Raw genomic sequence first — 19,142 nt, 5'->3', positions numbered from 1 at the left:
TCCATATCCCTTCCAGAGACAGCACCCAGTCCATTATAGAGAAATAAAATCCGAGAGCGACATTCCCACTTCTGCTGAAGAGCCTGCCTTCACTTTTCTCAAAAATAAGCAGTCGTTCTTCCAAAAAAGGGAAAAACACCAAGCAAGGCTGTCAATCTCAGGCCTCAGACAAATGCAACGAAGTTGAGGCTTCTCTCCCTTTCTTCCCCTTTCCCCCAAGTCACTGACTGTACGCGCAGGCTGTCACAGGCTTTGAGATGCAAATTGCACCAAGCAGAAGAACAAAGAACAATTGGAGAAAGATCTGAAAAATGGATTCAGAAAAGGTTCTCGTAATTCCTCAGGAGAGGGGAGACCTCTCCACAGAGGGGAGCGGGAAATGAAGATTTGGGACCTTTTTATGGGAGAGAGAAGGATTGAGAAGCCCAGGGCTGACAATGGGGAGTGATGGGGAGGGAGTGTTATAGAAATCATGCAAGCCGAGGCTCTGGGTGAGCACAAAAAGTCTGCTTTGATTACAGTCCTCAGCACTGAGCTGGGCACTTTCCCCTCCTTCTTTTAATATCAGGCATCACACATGTTACATACTTTGACTCATGGAGCTAACCTGTCTGCCAACATTCAGGTTTGATTCCAGAGCAGTTGGGTTGGGCAATACTGCTCTAAGAGCTTGAAGGGGAGGATGCAGCCCTCTTCAGCCAGGGCAGCCCCTACAGGGCACCACATGGTCCTTGGCACTTGGAGGTGAGGGGCTCCCAGACCAGCAAAGAGAAAACCCCAGCCGGGAGACGTGGCATGGTGCTTCTGGGACCGAGCCGCAGGTCACACCCATGCCCACTTGCTGAGCACCTTCTGTGTGCAGGCCTTGTATACACATCAGACACCTCCCTGCCTCAGGGGCTCTCAGCCTAATCAAGGTGGGGAGCTGGACTGCAAACTCCATGCAGGTGGAGATTGGTCTTATTTACAGTGGCATCCCCAGTTCTAGAACTGTGACCGAAACAACAGGTGCTCAGTAATCATTTATAAGATGGACGGGTGAGTAAGCGGGTTGGCGGGTGGGTGGGTGAGTGTATAGGTGAATGGGTGAATGAGTGAAGAGACAGGTGGCTAGACGGATGGATGAGTGGATGCATGGATGGACAGATGGACGGACTAACCACGTAGAAAAGAAGGAAGCATATAGACAGTACTCCAAGCAATGGACACAAAATGCCTCAGATGGGTCCTGGGAGGGGGAAAGCTTCACGGAGCTGGCCTCATTGGAACTGGTCCTTGAGAGATGAGAAGGAACAGTTCTTATGCTCTGCACAGTGCCTACCAGCACACAAATGAGGACATATTTGCATAAAAGAGGGGAACGGAATGTGAGAGCTAAATTGAACTCTAGGGATCATGTGGCCCAACCCCATCACTCTGCAGGAAGGAAAACTAGGGCACAGAAAGGTAAAGTGACTCACCTAAGGTCACTCAGCAACTAAGTGGCTGGCAGAGACTCAAGTGAGGTCTGTTTGCTTCTAGAGTCTGATCTCTTAGCCCTGTCCTATGCCGCTCTCTTATCCAGGGCTCTGCTCCTCTCACTGAGATGCCTTGTGGATTTGTGTGGCTTTTTCTGCCCCAGTCCACCTCCACCAGCCATCCCTGCAGGACTGGGGAGACCCGGAGCAACTGTCCAGCCTTGGTTAGACCTCCACCCTTGAGTAGCAGAGCCAGGAGAAGAAGCAAAAGGAGGCCACATTGACTGGGCTGGGGGAGGACAATGCAGCACCCCACCCCAAGATCCAGGGGGAAATGTTCCACCACCAGATTGCCAAGACTGAGCAGACATGAAGAGGGAAAGCGGAGGCCACAGGCTTACACAGGAGATAGGAGTGACCCCTATCTGGAAATCAAATGCATCCCAACCCCAGAATTCAGTTCTGTGCATTATACACAGCTAAATCTGAACATAAATGAACCAGGGATTCCAGTTTCTGGAGAATGCAATTAATGTCCATCATTTTGAACTGCCAGCAGGATGAACAGTTAGGATGAACCTGTTCAACAGGGGCTTCCCTGCTGGTCCAGTGTTTAAGAATCTGCCTGCCAATGCAGGAGACCCGGGTTCGATCATTGGTCTGGGAAGCAAGATCCCACATGCCATGGGGCAACTAAGCTTGTGTACCACAGTTACTGAGCCCAAGCTCAAGAGCCCATGAGCTGCAAGCACTGAACCTATGTGCCGCAACTACTGAAGGCCACGTGCCCTGGAGCCCATGCTCCACAACAAGAGAAGCCACTGCAATGAGAAGTCTGCACACTGCAGCTAGAGTCGCTCCCACTTGCCACAACTAGAGAAAGCCTGGGCGGAGCCATGAGAACTCAGCACAGCCAAAAATAAATACATACATACATAAAAATAGCTCCCTCCCCGAACCATGGAGTTGGTTCCTCGAACAAGACATGGGGAGGACTCTCTCAGAGACCTCCAACCCACTGGTCCACCAATGAGATGCCCCTTGGACATATCAGAGACAAGGCCTGATGCTACTTGGGTCTCAGTGCCAGGCACTGGGCTGGGTGCCCAGTGCCCACCCCGTGACTGAAGGAGTGGTGCTCTCCTGTGTGGTCCTCTGCTCCAGGATGCCTTCCCCCACCTCTCCTTGCTGACCGAGATTGTTACTTCCATCCTTCAGAGACAAAGCTTCCCTACCTTCTAGCAAATACCTGTTTTCATGGCTTCCAGAAAAGATGGACACATGAGGTGTCAGAATATCACAGGAGTTCACAAAGTACTGGCTGAAATAATGTTCCATGTTGAATTAATTCATAATGTTCATTCATTAACTCACAATTCATTAATTCATAATGTTCAATTAATATCCAACTCTACTTGGAGGTGTGGAGATGTTCAAATGATGGTGATAATAATACAAGGCACCTCTAGACACATGGTCCTCCGAGTCCTCTTACAGAGGTGGGCCGGCATGTGGCCAGGGGGGCCCTGGTTTTTAATTCGGCCACTCGTGTGCTGTACAAGTCTCCAAGGAGTCTCCTGACTTCTCCAAGGCTCTGTTTCGTCATCTGGAAAGTGGGATGAACAACTGTACTTTCATCATGGGGCTAGAGATGAGATTCGAAAAGAGCTGGTATGTGAGACCCCCAAAAGCACCCCAAAGCCGAGGACTGGTGGTTGTAAGGGGAACCCAGACCCCTGATGTCCAGGCCAAGTTTCCTTCCTTTCTGCCATGTACCACATGGGTAGCAGGTAGCTGGCTAATGCTTAGCCATGCCAGGCCCGGCTTCCAGCTTCAGCCTAGATGTGGAGGCGGCAGGTGGGCAGCCCTGGTGGAGTGTGGCAGGACAGGGGTGGCGTACCTGGGGAGGCCCAAGCGGTTAATCAGGCCTCTGGGCACCGTGCCTGCTCTCTGGAATATTCATAAGGCCCCTCCAGCTGTGCCAGGCAATCAGGGTGCTGATTGCTCCCCCATCTGCAGCTTAACATTCCACTCCAGAGAGGACAGAGCTGGTGGCTGAATGTTAACCAGGGGAAAATCCAGCCTTCACAACAGCCGCCTGAACACAAGCCTGGGAAAGACAAATCCACCCCTTTCAGATCTGCCAGCTCGGCCAGAACTTACCCGTCCACCAGCATCATGGGCAGTGGAAAGAGTTTCAGATTCAGAAATAAGTGGGCTGGTTTCCGGTCTGGTTCTGCAGCCTCAGTTTCCCCAACTGTAAAATGGGGATGGTTCTACCAAACCCCCTAAATTCAACATTCAAAGAACTAAGATCAGGGCATCTAGTCCCATCACTTCATGGCAAATAGATGGGGAAAAAATGGAAACAGTGACAGACTTTATTTTTGGGGGCTCCAAAATCAGATGGTGACTGCAGCCATGAAATTAAAAGATGCTTTCTCCTTGGAAGAAAAGCTATGACAAACCTAGATGGTGTATTAAAAAGCAGAGGTATTACTTTGCCGACAAAGGTCTGTCTAGTCAAAGTTATGGTTTTTCCAGTAATCATGTATGGATGTGAGAGTTGGACCATAAAGAAAGCTGAGCGCCGAAGAATCGATGCTTTCGAATTGTGGTGTTGGAGAAGACTCTTGAGAGCCCCTTGGACTGCAAGGAGATCAAATCAGTCAATCCTAAAGGAAATCAGTCCTGAATATTCATTGCAAGCACTGATGCTGAAGTTGAACCTTCAGTACTTTGACCACTTGATGTGAAGAGCTGACTCATTGGAAAAGACCTTGATGCTGGGAAAGATTGAGGGTAGGAGGAGATGGGGGAGACAGAGGGTGAGATGGTTAGATAGCCATCACTGACTCTACTGATATGAGTTTGAGCAATAGGAGATAGTGAAGGATAGGGAAGCCTGGCGTGCTGCAGTCCATGGGGTCGAAAAGAGTTGGACACGACTGAGCCACTGAACAATAACTACCACCTAACCCCCAAGAGGGCTGATTAAGACAGAGTTTGTTGGACTGGAGTGCTAAACAAAGGCAAGCCTTCATTGTTTGGTATTGTTGCCGGCATACTTCCTCCCCTGGGGGAAAGCTTGTCATCACAAATATTGAGGTCTCAGCAAGCTGGCTTGGGGGGAAACTGAGGAAGGAAGAGAAGCTTCTGGAAGAGTCGGCCTCAGGCTTGGCCTCAGGGCAGGTGCCAATCTTGTTATTCTCATCTGCCCCAAACCTCTCAGAGAAGCAAGAAAGGAATGGGAAGGGCATGTGACAGAAGATGGCCAAAAACTCAGAAAAGAACTATAAAAGCAGACAGCAGCTTTCTGCGTGCTCAGGAAAATAGTTTGGAGCCACGCAGGGCAGGGACAAGAGTGTGCCGCTGTGAGTTCACAGCGCATGAGTAACGTCCAAGCAACCACCAGAACTCGCCAAGAAACGGCCGGAACCTTGCCTGTGTTTCTGTTGAGTAATACAGGAAACTGTTTTCAGAGAGATTTCTATCTAAACCAAGAAAATTAAAACCTGGAGCTAAAATAATAGAATCTTCTTCCTAGAAAACTGCCCAATGAGGAACAGTTCATCTCTCCTACTGGCAGATCAGGAGGGGCTTCTGAACTGGGCATTATTGCTACTGCTGTTTGTTAGCCCTGTCCTCCCCACTCCCCTGAGACCAGCCAGCCCACAGTGGTGGGCTCCGCCCTGACCACAGGGGCAGGAGACCGACAGCTTTGACCCAGGCAGCTGGGGAAAGGCAGGCTCCTCTCTGGGCTCAGGACTCTGTTCCATAGTCTCAGACATCAGGGTCCTGCCTCGGACTAAACCAACTGCTCAGCCCCAGGATCTGCCTTGCCCCCACCCGTCAGCCCCTCACCCTCACTCAGGGTACTTCCTGCTAGCATTCACTACAGCCAGCTCAGAAGCACGTGTTACTTTGGGGGAAAACGCTGGACAAAATACATAAAGGGAGGGCTGACCTGAGTCCCTACTCTGGGCTGTTGGTCTTCTGAAACCTCTTACATCAACCAATTGTTTTTATTTCTTTTTTTCCCCCTAAAGTACGAAACATTGTGCTCATCTAAGATAAATTCAGTAGATACAGTTAAGGAAAAAGAAAAAAAATGAAAAGAGCACTCATGATGCCAATATTCACAAATAACCACATTTAAACCCATAAGTGTATATAGAAAGTGAAGTTGCTCAGTTGTGTCTGACTCTTTGCAACCTCATGGATTGTAGCCTGCCAGGCTTCTCTGTCCATGGGATACTACTCCAGTATTCTTCCCTGGAGTATGGGCAAGATCTTGCCTGGGATCTTCCCAACCCAGGAATTGAACCCAGATCTCCCGCATTGCAGGCAGGCTCTTTACCGTCTGAGCCACCAGAGAAGTTTAAAAAAATGAAAGTAGCTCAGTTGTGTCCAACTCTTTGCAACCCCATGGACTGTAGCCCGCCAGGCTCCTCTGTCCACGGAATTCTTCAGCCCAGAATACTGGAGTGGATAGCCATTCTCTTCTCCAGGAGATCTTCCCAACCTGGAGAGCGAACCCAGGTCTCTGCATTTCAGGTGGATTCTTGAGAAGTGCATATATTTTCCCAGTCTTTTCCAAAAAGGTGAATGGCTACATAGATATCATTTAATGGGATTAATTAGATTTTACCTTTTTTTTCCCAGCTAACAGTAGGCGATAAAATTTTCTTATTAAATATTCCACTGCATTGGTGTTTCTTGAAGTGTGGTCTGGGGACCCCTGGGGATTCCCAAGACTTTTTCAGGGAGTCTGTTAGGTTAAAACTATTTTCATAATAATAGGAGACATGATTTGCCTTTTCATTCTTGTTCTCTCAGTTAAGTATACAGTGAAGTTTTCCAGAGTCGTATGATGTTTGATATCTCAGCAGGCTGAATGTAGAAGCAGATATTAAAATTCAGCCATCTTTTATTAAGCCAGATTAATTTAAAGAGATTTGCAAAAATGTAGAACAATGTAATTCTCAATTTTTAAAAAAATTTAATAATTTTTCGTAAAATACAGTTTTCTGTAAGGATGTGAAATGGGTTTATTATTAGGCAAATAACAAATGCATATTTTTGAAATTCCTACATTTTTATTTTGAATATGCTAAGTATATTTTTTAAATTTTAATTTTGGCTGTACTGGGTCTCCGCTGCTGCAGGCTTCCTCTAGCTACGGTGAGCAGGGGCTACTCTCTCGCTGTGGCTGCAGGCTTCTCACTGCAGCGGCTTCTCTTGTGATGGAGCACGGGCTCTAGGTATTCGGGCTTCCGTCGCTGCGGCCATGGGTCCAGTAGCTGCAGCTGATGGGCTCTAGGGCACAGGCTCAATAGTCGTGGCACACAGGCTTAATTGCTCTGAGACATGTGGGATCTTCCTGGACCAGGGATCAAACCCAAGTCTCCTGCATTGGCAGGTGGATTTTTTCTCATCAGGGAAGTCCCCTGAATATGCTAAATGTTAATAGGTACATAGCTATATAAGCAAAAGCTCTTTGGGGTCCTCAATAATGTTTAAGAGCATAAAGTGATTCTGAGGCTAAACTTTTGAGAACAACTACTCTACATCAGCACCTTTGGTGACTGTATAGCACCCCGCTGTGTGGATGGCCCCGAATTTGTTCACCCATTTCTTTATTGATGGATCTGCAGGTTGCTTCCAATTTTCGCTGTTATAAAAGTACCACAGAAATCCTTGGGTCCCTGGGACTTCTCTGGCAGTCCAGTGGTTAAGACTCTGTGTTTCTACAGTAGGGAGAAGGGGTTCGATTCCTGGTGGGAGAACTAAGATCTCACATACTACATGCCATGTGCAGTGTGGCCCCAAACCCCACTACCACCAACAGAAAGCAGATGGCAACCCACTCAAGTACTCTTGCTCCCATAGACAGATGTAGCCTGGCGGGCTACAGTCCACTAAAGAAACAAAAAAACACCACCACCAAACAAACAAAAAACCCCAACACCACCCGCCTTCAAAAAGCAGATCGAGTACCTATATAGTGAAACTTCCAAAATGAAAGAAAACAAGAGAAACCAGCTGGAAGTCTGAGCCATCACCGTTAGTCTATTATTAAATTAAGCAAAATGTATCACAGGATATGAACAGATGAAGTTGAAAGGCTATGTGTACACTAAACATACATGCATGTGTACAGATACATATGTTTCCAAAGACAGAAACCTACTCTCTATAAAGAGCTCTTTTCCCCCTTGCTGTCCATGAAGTGTTTACAGAAACGGACCATATTCTAGGGCAGAGTTACAGACAACATGAAAGTCTTTGGTACCGTTACAAAAATGGAGAGGAGTTTAGAAACTTGTAAGCAATTTGAGAGAGAAATTTCATTTCTCTAGAAAATAATTTAAAAAAATGATACTTGCAAAAAAAAAAGTACAAAAATGCCACAAACTTTAAAATATATATATTCCTGAGAGTATTTCTGTAGAATACATTCCTAGAAGTGGAATCACTGGGCCAATGGACACATCTTTAAATGTTACTAGATATTGCCAAGTTACCTCTGTTTACACCTCACCAAGAGTAACATGTTAGTCCATCAAATACTCAGAGCATATTTGAATGCCTGCCCTCACATCTTTGGCAACACCAAAGATTATGACTCTTTTAAATCTTTTTCTACTTAGTAGGCTAAAAGATATATTCTATCTTCTATAAATTGCTTATTCATAGCCTTTGTCCATTTTCTATTGGGTCCTCTTATTGATTTTTCTTAATTCTTTATATATATATATATATATATATATATATATATATATATCTCCTGGATGTGCAACTTTTGTCTGTTATATATAGCAAATATTGTACTCAATTATGTTGCCTGCCTTTTAATTTTGCTTACATGTCTCACTAGACTACAAAAATTACCTTTAAAAATATTGTTATAAATGTATTCTAATCTACTAATCATTTCCTTTATGGTTTTATGGCTTCTTAACTAGCTTAGGAAGCCTTTCCCTGTTTTATGATTTTAAAAATACTCTCCATTTCCCTCTAATACCCTTACAGCTCTTCACTTTCTTTTTTTAATGTTTAGATTTTCAATCCACCTGGAATTAATTTTTGTTTTGTTATGGTGTGAGGCATTGACTGTTGACCTTTGCAAACCATGTAGTGGAGTATGGCAGGGTGTCAGCAATGGACTTGAGCCCCTGTAAGAACCAGCCCATGTGTTTCTAGCGACCTGCAAGCCTGCCTACTGCAGCTGGAGGTGAGCTGGTCCCTGCAGGGACACATATCTGAGCCCATCTGGCTCAGGAGCAGAGACAAGCTACATTTCAGAATCCTTCCTAATGGGATAGAGCTGCTGTGAGCACCTGCAAAGTCAACAGGGAGAGCCGATAACACTTCCAAGAAAGAACCAGAACATCTTTACCAGGCTGTTTGGTTCTCAAAGAGCTTTCTGCCCATCACCCTCTCAATGCTAACATCACTATGGAAGTGGAAGGGGATTTAAGGGGTCCCCTTTACCGCTACAGGAAAATAAGGTACAGAGAGGTTAAGTGACACACCCAAGGTCACACTCCTGGTAAGTGACAGAGACCAGCCAGAACCTAGAAGTCCTGCCCCCAAGCCCACACAGCTCCTCAGCCGGCTCCGTGCGCCAGGCTCTGTGTCACCGTCGCTGGCTTCCCTCTTCTGTGGAAGGGAGGGTCTGGCCTAAGGCTTTCCCAAATCTGAGCCCCCACCACTGTGGGCAGGTGAGACTGGAAAAACCCATCCTCCACCACCAGCTGACAGAGGCTTTCTGGTCCCAAGGATTTCTTGGGCACGTACCTCCTCCATTCCCCAAGTGTCTGGCTTGGCGGAGGATGGGAGAGGAGATGAGTCAGGCTGGGGAGGGAGAGCTCAGCCATAAACAAGCGGGACTGACAGCGAGCGCTTTCCCCGAAGCATGTGACCTCCCACGGGCCTCCGGGGACTCTGTCTGAATGGCAGAGCTTCAGAATTTCATGATTGAGGCTCTGCAGATTGAATTTGCCAGATTCACGAAGGCAGCCACAGAAGAGAAGAAGCTTTTAGAGAGGAGGTGGGGGATGAGAGAGAAGGTAAATTATTCCTAGTCCCTCAGTGAAGAGCTTGAAATGTTGTTTTTAATGGGTGTGTCATTTTTCAGAGGCCTGCCCGATGTGGCTATGCTGGATCTTTAGTGTCTCCAGCTCCAGAACTAAAGGACACACAGGAAAGACAATCGTAGAGCCAGATCTAGCCTGGAGATCAGATGACCCAATCTCTCAGGGTCAGTGGGAAGCCCGGGAACCCCAAAGCAAGTGACTTGTCCAGGCTGCGGGTTCTGGGAACAGATCTCAGTCCGCCTAGAGAAACGTGTCCTCTCCTGGATGTTCCTCAGTTCCCCCAGCTGCACCTGTTCCGGTGATTCTTGGGGAGAACTTTGGGGAAGGTGCAGCCACTGGACACATGATGAAAAAGTAAAAGGTGGGGGGCAGGGAGACATAGGGCAGCAGGCCCAAGAATGACCAAGCGGGGTTTCTCTCTGCCCTGGGGCAGCGGCCAGGCCTAAGGAGGTGTAGGGGGCCTACCTGTTCCAGGGGGATGACGAGGAAGGAGCCGCCCCCCGCACTCTCGGTGACGATGGCCAGGAAGCGGGCGTTGACGGCACAGAAATGGTTATCATGCACATTCTTGGTGATGGGGATGCCGTCAAAGCAGTGCTCCCGGTTGGCCACCTTCCCATAGACGTTCCGGAACTTGGAGCTGCGGTACTGCGGACGCCAGGACATCTGTAAGAGGCCGGGAGAGACACGGGTCAGGCCAGACTGTCCCTGAGGAGCTGAGCTGGGCACAGGCGTGAGGGAAGCGGCTCTCGAGAATTTAGGAGGTGAGGAAAGCCCAGTGCCTGCCCTCAGGAGGCAGAAGGGAAGGGACCTCCAAGAATCAGACGCCTGGCCCTGTGCAGGAGGACTTACTCTTTGAATAAATTCCCGCAAGAGCAAAGACTGGCATGAGGGCGCTCACCCATTTCTTCGTTCAGTACACCCGCCCACACCACCTTTCAGAAAGGATGGAGGAGCCTTTCACTTCCAAGGCATGTGCCATGTGATAGAGCCGACCATCCATCCAAAACATGTCTGGGCTGCCTCTTGCGTGTCAGAAACTGTGCTTAATTTAGTACGGGACGTGCAGACAGAGGAGGCTGGGTGTTCACAGAGACACAGAACACTTCTGATGATGAGGGGTAGGGGAGGAAGACGGCCCCTCTATGTGCAACAAGGCAAATGACCCTCCTCTGATTGTCTCTAGGGCTCCTAACCCACAAGTACACCCCAGAAATCTCAGCCCTATACATCATCATCAGGCCCAGAGAGGTTAAGTGACTTGTCCAAAGCCACACAGCTAATGAGTAGGGCCAGGGACACAAGTCTCCTGACTGGAAATCTGAGACTCTGCTATGCCAGATTACTCTTTGGAGCAAGGTTTCTCCATGCGTGACCCACAGGTCACTTGTATTAAAAATCTGGGATGGGGGAGGTTTCTAAGCCTCCCATATCATTTGTTAGAAATGCTGATTCTTGGGTCCCAATCCAGACTTACTGAATCCAATATATTGGGAATGGGGACCAGACATAGGTATTTTAATCCAGCTTTCCTGCCCCAGTGAGACAGAAGCGCAATGTTCTAGAGAATGGAATGGCACCCCTCCTCACCCCTCCTGCCCACCACCCACAAGACAGAATCCAACTGACCAACCAGCTGGCCCCTACTGCATACATGTCCCGTGCTAGGCACTGCAGAGAGCACAGATGTGCACGGACGGACGTGCAGGTGAAGGACAGGACAGGCAGCCCGACCGTGCAGTTCAGCTTTGCTGTAGGATGGCGCCTCTTATGGGAAACCCTACGAACGGGCGCCATGGCAGGTGGAGCCCAAATCGGTGCTATCCTGGCAGACAGGCATCCAAGCTCAAAGCACCTAGCTGGGGTCTGGCATTCAGTAGGAGCTCAGTAAGTGTTTTACAAATGTGAACATGCGGGCTTCTCTGGTGGCTGAGTGGTAAAGAATCCACCTGCCAATGCAGGAGACATGGGTTCGATCCCTAGTCCAGGAAGATCCCACATGCTGCAGAGCAACCAGCCCAGGGAGCCACAGCTCCTGAAGTCTGCACACTCTAGAGCCCGTGCCCAGCAACAGGAGAAGCCGATGCAAAGAGAAGCCTGTGCACCGCAGTGAAGAGGGGGCCCTGCTCGCTGCAGCTAGAGAAAAGCCTGCACAGCTACGAAGACCCAGCACAGCCAAAAACAAATGTTTAAAACTGTAAAAAAAAAAAAAAATTGTGAACATGCTTCTGACCCGACTCTGCCTTTATTTGCCATCATCCACCCCCTGCTCTTCTGTCCCGTCTCCCGATATGCCGAGTCTCCCAACCCATCTCAGGACAGAAATTTCTTCAGATGAAATTCCCAAGGGGATGGAAGGCAAAAGGAAATAACCGCCACAGAATCAGGAAACCAACCCTGGAAATTTGCCTGAAAACAGAACTTTGCATTTGATTTAAATAAAACCAAGAGCTCAGACACAAAGGCCTTTTTATTGAAGGAAGAAGTTCAGATCCAGTGAGGAGAATCCCAGGGATTCTTCAGGCAAAGCCTCTTCCTGCCAGCTCTCTGTCCTCTCCTCCCTCAGGCCACTGCCCTCCCCTCCACTCCACCCCACTTCCCAGCCTCTGCCTACACTGTACCCTTCCCACCTGCCTTCTCCTCTCTCTGCTAAGTTCTGCCCATGACCGTTCATGACAAAGTCCTTCGGGAGAGCCAAGAGCACTTCTGGCTGTGTGATCTTAGGCAAGCCCCTTCTGACCAGATCCTCACCAGGATTACATCAGTGATGCCCTGATTGCAGTCCCAGGTGGTCACTCATGTTCCTTTACATGAGATGAAGTTTCTAATTTTACTAGCATGGTGTTTATTTTTATTTATTTATTTTTTGCAGATGTTTTTAATGTGGGCCACTTCATTTATTTATTTTTTTTTTAATTTTTATTTTACCTTATTTTACTTTACAATACTGTATTGGTTTTGCCATACATTGACATGAACCCCCCACGGGTGTACATGAGTTCCCAATCCTGAAACCCCCTCCCACCTCCCACCCTATATCATCTCTCTGGATCATCCCCGTGCACCAGCCCCAAGCATCCTGTATCCTGTATCAAACATAGACTGGCGATTCATTTCTTACATGATAGTATACATGTTTCAGTGCCATTCTCCCAAATCATCCCACCCTCTCCCTCTCCCTCAGAGTCTAAAAGTCCATGCTATACATCTGTGTCTCTTTTGCTGTCTCGCATACAGGGTTATCATTACCATCTTTCTAAATTCCATATATATATGTGTTAGTATACTGTATTGGTGTTTTTCTTTCTGGCTTGCTTCACTCTGTATAATCGGCTCCAGTTTCATCCACCTCATTAGAACTGATTCAAATAAAAAAGTTTTTTTATTGAATTTGTTATAATATTGCTTTTGTTTTATGTTTTGTTTTTTTGGCTGCTAGGCAGGTGGCATCTTAGCTCCCCAACCAGGGATCGAACCCATACCCTCTGCACTGGAAGGCAAAGGCTTAACCACTGGACTGCCGGGGAAGTCCCTCATGTGTTTATTTTAATTTGTATTAGAAAAAACATGTAACTTAAATCCACGATTTCATAGATATTAGTGCTAAGAAAGCTATGTTTGAGAATAATGAATTAACTCAGTTTAAAAAATATAGTATGGGTGGTACATGGTCCTGGCAGAAATTTTGTCTGATATTGAGTACTGGCAATCACTCTGTCTCCTTCAGGTAGAACATTCTAGATTCCATAGTCCTCCCAAAGAGAAAGAAGCCTGCTCATTCCAATCTCCTGTTTCTTATAGGTGCAGATCTGGTCCGGAAGGCCTTTGCCCTTTTCTCTGCCCTGCCCAACCTTCAAGGCCTGACTTGAATCTCACTACCCTTCTGAAAGTCCAGCAGAGAGAATCTCTGTTGGGATCAGCCCCAGCCTGCATCCAGGGAAAAGCAGAGAGCATCTTGCAGCAAGCCTGGCACTGCTTCTCCCCCATCAGTTGGTAGATTGGTCTCTGCAGGACCTCTGGAAGGATTAGGGGAAGGAGGCCAGGGGGCCCTTATCACTGGACCTGAACCTTCACCCGGCATGAAGCCACAGCAAGCATGCCTGGCAGAGTGCTGGACTGCGAGTCTGCATTTCTGGATTCCTACTAGCCTCGGAAAAACAATCTGCCTCCTTGAGATGTTCTAAAACAAGAACCATAGTTTCTGACTTTCTGTGGTTACTTTAAGAATCAAAATGAGATATGTAGATACAAGATCCCATCCAAGATAAGATCGCACCACTGCTCCTGTGGGCCCAGTCGACTGAGAGGTGTCTGGAAAGCATCACAGACCCTGAGTTCAAATATCTTAGGAGCCTTTGGAGGAGATGAAACCAATGCTTGAAAAGTAGTGAGAGGCCAGGGAAGCAGAGGGCACTGGGGTAGGCTTCATGGAGGTGGGGGCATCTGCCAGCATGGGACACTGAGAGAGCCCAAGGCACTGTCCACAGTCCCCCGAGAGGTGGGAATTACGACGTCCTTGTGGTACGGAGTGGGAAACAGACCCAGCCCAAGTCGGACGCACACAATTCACTGGGACCTGCTCTGACTCTGCAGACCTGATTATGTTTTTTCCAACTTCCTATCATAAAAAACTTCAGAAAACAAAAATAGTTGAGAGCATGGTACAATAATCACCCACCACCTAGGTTCATACGCATCAGCATTTTGTCACAGTCCTTTTTCTCTGTGTGTGCATGTCTTCCTTCCTTTCTTTTTTTTTTTTTTTCCGTTTTGTGGAATTAGTTGAAATGAAGCTGTCAGCATCATGACTCCTGTCCCCTTATAACATCAGCCTGCATTTCCTACAAAGGAGGACAGTTTCCTGCATAAGCATATCATCATTACCATATCTAAGAAAATTAACAGCTCCTCAGTACCATCTACCACCCAGCCAATATTCAAAATTCTTCAAAATACCTTTTACAGGGACTTCCCCAGTGGTCCAGGGGTTAAAACTCCATGCTCACATTGCAGGAGGCAAGAGTTTGACCCCTGGTCAGGGAACTAAGATCCCACATGCCATGCTGTATGGCCTTAAAAACCAAAGAAATGCCTTTTACAGCTATTCCATATTTTGAACCAGGATTGGGAACTGTGTTGTTCCCACGTATTTCATTTGGTTGTGATCTCTCTTTTGCCTCCTTTAAATCTAGAACACTCCCATTACTTTTTTTTTTTTTTAATTTAAAGTGACACTGACTTTTTAAACACACCAAGTCAGTTGTCTTACAAAAAGTCCTCGTGAGGGACTTCCCCGGTGGTCCAGTGGTTTGGACTTCACCTTCTGGCACAGGGAATGCAGGTTTCATCTCTGGGCAAGAAGATCCCAGATGCCTTGGGGCTAAAACGCCAAACCATAAATCAGAAGCAACGTTGCAACAAATTCAGTAAAGACTTTAAAACACAGAAGAAGAAGAAGAAGAAAAAGTCCTAGTGATTTGTCTCCTGCTGCTTTGTGGTCTCTTCAAAGCCATTCTTGGATTCCCTTTAAAGCTGAGGAGTCAAACGTAAAGCTTTGATACAATTCACTTTAAAGATGCCCCTGTTATTAATCTCTGGCTTGGGTGAGGGTGAGCATATAGAGGAAGGGACAGAGGGAACTCGGGGGCACGCACCTGGCTGAGCTGGTGGCAGTGAGGGCGGCTGGCTAGTGCCAAGCTGTTCTGGAGGGTAGGGAACAGACAGCTGGAGGACCTGGGAGGCTGGCTCAGGCACTGGCAGACGCTGCGGGCCAAAGCGGAGCATCTGGAGGCCCCAGAGGTCTGACCGCTCCGCCCGCGCTGACTTCATTCTGAGGTCAGATGCAGGGGTGTGCAGGCAGGCAACAGCAAAGCCTCCTCCCGCCACTGCAGAGAGAGGAGGCCATGCTGAGGCTGGCACTGAAGGAGACACCCAGACCTCAAAGGGAAATCAGCGTGGCAGCCAAGAGGGCTCCTGAAAATCTAGCCCTTTGCGCTTTGCCCCTAGCCCTCAAGCTCAGCCCAGATCCTGGTGGATTCCCCAAAGCTAGTTCCAGTGAGGGCAGGGCATACACACTCTCTCTGAATCTCCCAGGAGCAATCAGCACAAGACTGAGATACATTGGAGCTCCCTAAGAGGAAGGATTTTCTTAATGGTGAGAGCGCCTGAAATGGAAAAAGAAGGTATCATGACAGGTAATGGGCCTCCCATCTCTGGGAGGATTCAAGGTTCAGGTAGATGACCTCTGGTTAAGGGCAATGTGGAAGGGAGACGGGACTAGATGGCCTTCCAGCACCTCTCAAATAGACCTTGTGTTGCATGAGAGAAGGGGGCTGGGGTCAGAGAGTCCCAGGTCAGAGGCCACCCTGGCCAGTGACCTTCCTTCTCCGTGACACAGGGATTCCAATGTCTCCCCAGCTGGGCTGCTGTGACACAGAATGACAATGGTTCTCGTGCCATTTGGCATCTCCCCCTAGGCCTCCTCACATTGCTGATCAGTGCACAGTCACTTATTTTAAGGTATGAATATTTTCTCTCTCCCAGTACTAGACTGTAGGTTATGTGATCATCCTATTCCTTCTGGGCCCTGCAGAGCCCCTCCACCCCAGGCCTGGCCCTGGACTTCTGCTTAGCAGGAGTCTTCTGGTGACCCTGGTTGAATAATCTCTTGGTACGGCGGGAGGGCAAGGGCCAAGTGCAGGCACACTTGCCCAGTTCTTGGATGCAGTGGGATGAACCTCACTCCAGGGCTGTGACTTCAGTTTACTGAGATTTTGAATTTTCAGCTCATATCCCCAACTCCTGGCCACAGGATGAGGGGCCTGGTCCTTATGCTCAGCCCATGAGGGCTCTGGACCCAAGCCCTTCTTTGTAGTATTTGTCTTTCTGGTGACACAGCCTCATCTCCTCTGGGCTTCTTGTCACCGGGATGCCAAGGCCTCTTGAACTCAGTACAGCACTCAAGATGGGGCTTAACGAGTCCCTTGCCACGGACAGCACAGTATCAGCAAGGCGACCAGTTCCATGACCCTCCCCAGACACCACCTCCACGTCTCCTCGTTTGCCCCAGGTGCCTCTGTCCAGCAGGCAGAGCTGGACGGGTACTACAATCCCACTGAAAATATCTGGTACATATGTGACTAATCTGAGGCTCGGGGAGGTTAAGAGGCTGTCCCAAAGTCATACGCTGTGAAAGCCACAGATCCGGGCCCTTTGTCCAGAACTTCTGACTCTTATAAAGACGTGAGTGACCTCAGGTCCTGGTTCCATCACTTAATGGCAAAATCCTTCTGGTCAAGTTTCTAAACTGACCTAAATCTCTGTTTCTGTAGCCATAAGAGAGAAAAAACTATGTTATTTGCCCAGTAAGTTATAATAAGAATTAAATGAGATAATTGGATAGAGTGCTTAAGGGAAAAAAGGAACTTCTGACAGTTTACTGTTGTTTCCGACATAACACCCACTTCTCCTTTTTTGGCCTCTCCACCCAAGCTATTAATTACTCCTCCCTGCATTTTTCATACAATGCAGGTTTCTATCTTGGCTGTTATTTGCTAGCTGTGTGACTTCAGACTAGTTACTCAGCCTCTCTGAGCATCAGTTTCTTTATCTGCAAAGTGCAAATAATGTCGTCCAAATCGCTGAATACAATGACGTGACCAAATGCCAAGTGCCTGGCAAGGTATCTGGCATGGAGTGGGGTGACGCTTATCACACGCTAGTTCCACCCTCTCCCTTCTCCTGTAAGGGAGAGACTCTGACCTCAATTAAGTGTTCACTTGGGGAGGCCGGGCTCTGGCAGCAGAAGGAGGAGGGAGGGAAAAGCTCTGGCCTCCAGATGTGCATGGTTGCCGGGCCTGGCCCCTGGTGGCCTCTCCCTGGGCAGAGGGCCATCTTGGTCTCCCTCTGAGAGGGGAGGGTCCGGAAGGAGGAAGTATTCATTTTGCAGCTGAACGGCTCTTATAGCCTCTTAAGAAATAGAGGCAGGCTTTTTTCTCCTCTGAGATAATTGTTATGAACACTCCACATGGAGACAAACTGTATCCTGTCCTCCAATCCCCAAAATGATGCATTTTGGCCAGCTGGAGCACTTTCTAGATGATGATGGCTAAAACTCAGTCCTTTAACTGGAACACACAAAAAAATACATGGGGTAGTTTTTGTTCCCATCTCTAGCTAGGGTGGGGTGGGGAGCTCACGGCTACATCCTCGGGGAGAGTTGTCAGCCAGGGAGCGCAGGAGGCCTCAGGACCTGCCCTGGCGGCCACTGGATACTTGTTCCCATGGGCCAGCCCCTCAGGACCTGTGGGAGGGCCACTCCCTGTCTCTGTGCCGTCAGAGAAAGGCTGACATTTTCAGTCTTGTCTGGGTCATCACCCATGTGACCCAGGGTAAGGCACCTTCCTTCTCCAGGCTCGGTGTCCGTTTCGATGAAATGTCGATATCAGCCACACCTACATCTTGAAATCCCTATCAGGATGGGATGCCTGGGGACGCCAGGGACAGAGGCTTTGCAGATGGTGCGCCACTCTAATCAACGACAGACACTATCATCAATATCTCTGCCGAATTCGCCCACAACATTCTGGGTTCACAAGCCATCGCTGGTCAGCCAGTCCTCCTCCATCTCTGAGCCAGCTTTGCTTTCCAGAGCCCAGGACTGGACACATGGGAGGAACAGGGTTCTCAGACTGGAGGGAGCAGCAGATCAGCCCAGGGCCTTGAGAAGCTTGTCAGGTCAGGTGGGAATTACTGGCGGACTCTTCTCTCAGTTTTCTCTTCTGTGAAATGAAAAGCTAGGATCTTTTTTAAGCAGAAGAACACTTTCTCTAAATAAAATATGACTCAGAACTCCAAAATATAAAACGGGCAAAGCTGGAACTGTTTGCATTCAAATCTAGCAGGGAACTGGGAGCACCTTCCAGCAATGGTCCTGGGACTGCACCGTGGAACGCAATCCGAGAACCTCTGGTGTGAGGGAAGTGGCCAGAAACCCACGTTCCAGCGGGCTCAGCCACTAGCCTACTAGGGACCCTCTGGTAGATCCCTGCTTCTTTCCCTGCAGGAGATGGCCCACCCTGCCAGCTCTGGCATTTAATAGTCTTACTGGGTTCTTACTGGCTTCCAGGACTTCTGAAAAGATCTTGAAACCACTCAAGGAATTTCTAGCATGAAGAAGCTGGACCACAAGTGTTCTTGCTTAAATGCTCTCTTTCTGAATCTGCTCAGTTTGAGCCTCCAGGGATCCAGGAGTCCCTCAAGGGTCTGCTTCTGGATTCTCTGCACCCCACAGCACAAGCAATCTCAGCCGGGGTGCAGGACAGCGGAGGCTGACCCACTGCCATACTGAACAGCACAGATTATAGATCTTTCCCATCACTGCAAACTGTTCTATTGCATGGTGCTAGGAGAATATCAATTAGCTCACAAAAGTCACACCCCAGAAGAAGAGACTCCAACAGAACCTCCACACCGGGGAGCTCCGGCTGGGGTGCACATCGACCACAGAAGGCCAGGATCTAGAGCCACCGCACTGACTTTCTCTCCATTCCCAGCAAATTCGGAATTCTTAGGTTCCAGGCCA

General features: G+C 48.4%; 1 protein-coding gene across 1 annotated transcript in view; it reads right to left on the bottom strand.

Moving 5' to 3' along the window:
* Window positions 1–19,142, bottom strand: part of CORO2B (coronin 2B) — a 149,590-nt gene that overhangs the window by 60,167 nt on the left and 70,281 nt on the right. The window contains exon 2 of the mRNA XM_069595488.1: window positions 10,025–10,225. Coding sequence (XP_069451589.1) covers window positions 10,025–10,225 — 201 coding nt within the window. The remainder of the gene's footprint in view (window positions 1–10,024; window positions 10,226–19,142) is intronic.

The sequence above is a fragment of the Ovis canadensis genome, chromosome 7 (assembly GCF_042477335.2).
Source record: "Ovis canadensis isolate MfBH-ARS-UI-01 breed Bighorn chromosome 7, ARS-UI_OviCan_v2, whole genome shotgun sequence".
Classification (NCBI taxonomy): domain Eukaryota; kingdom Metazoa; phylum Chordata; class Mammalia; order Artiodactyla; family Bovidae; genus Ovis; species Ovis canadensis.
The sequence above is the reverse complement of the archived record's forward strand: the minus strand, read 5'-3'. Positions and strand labels throughout refer to the sequence as shown.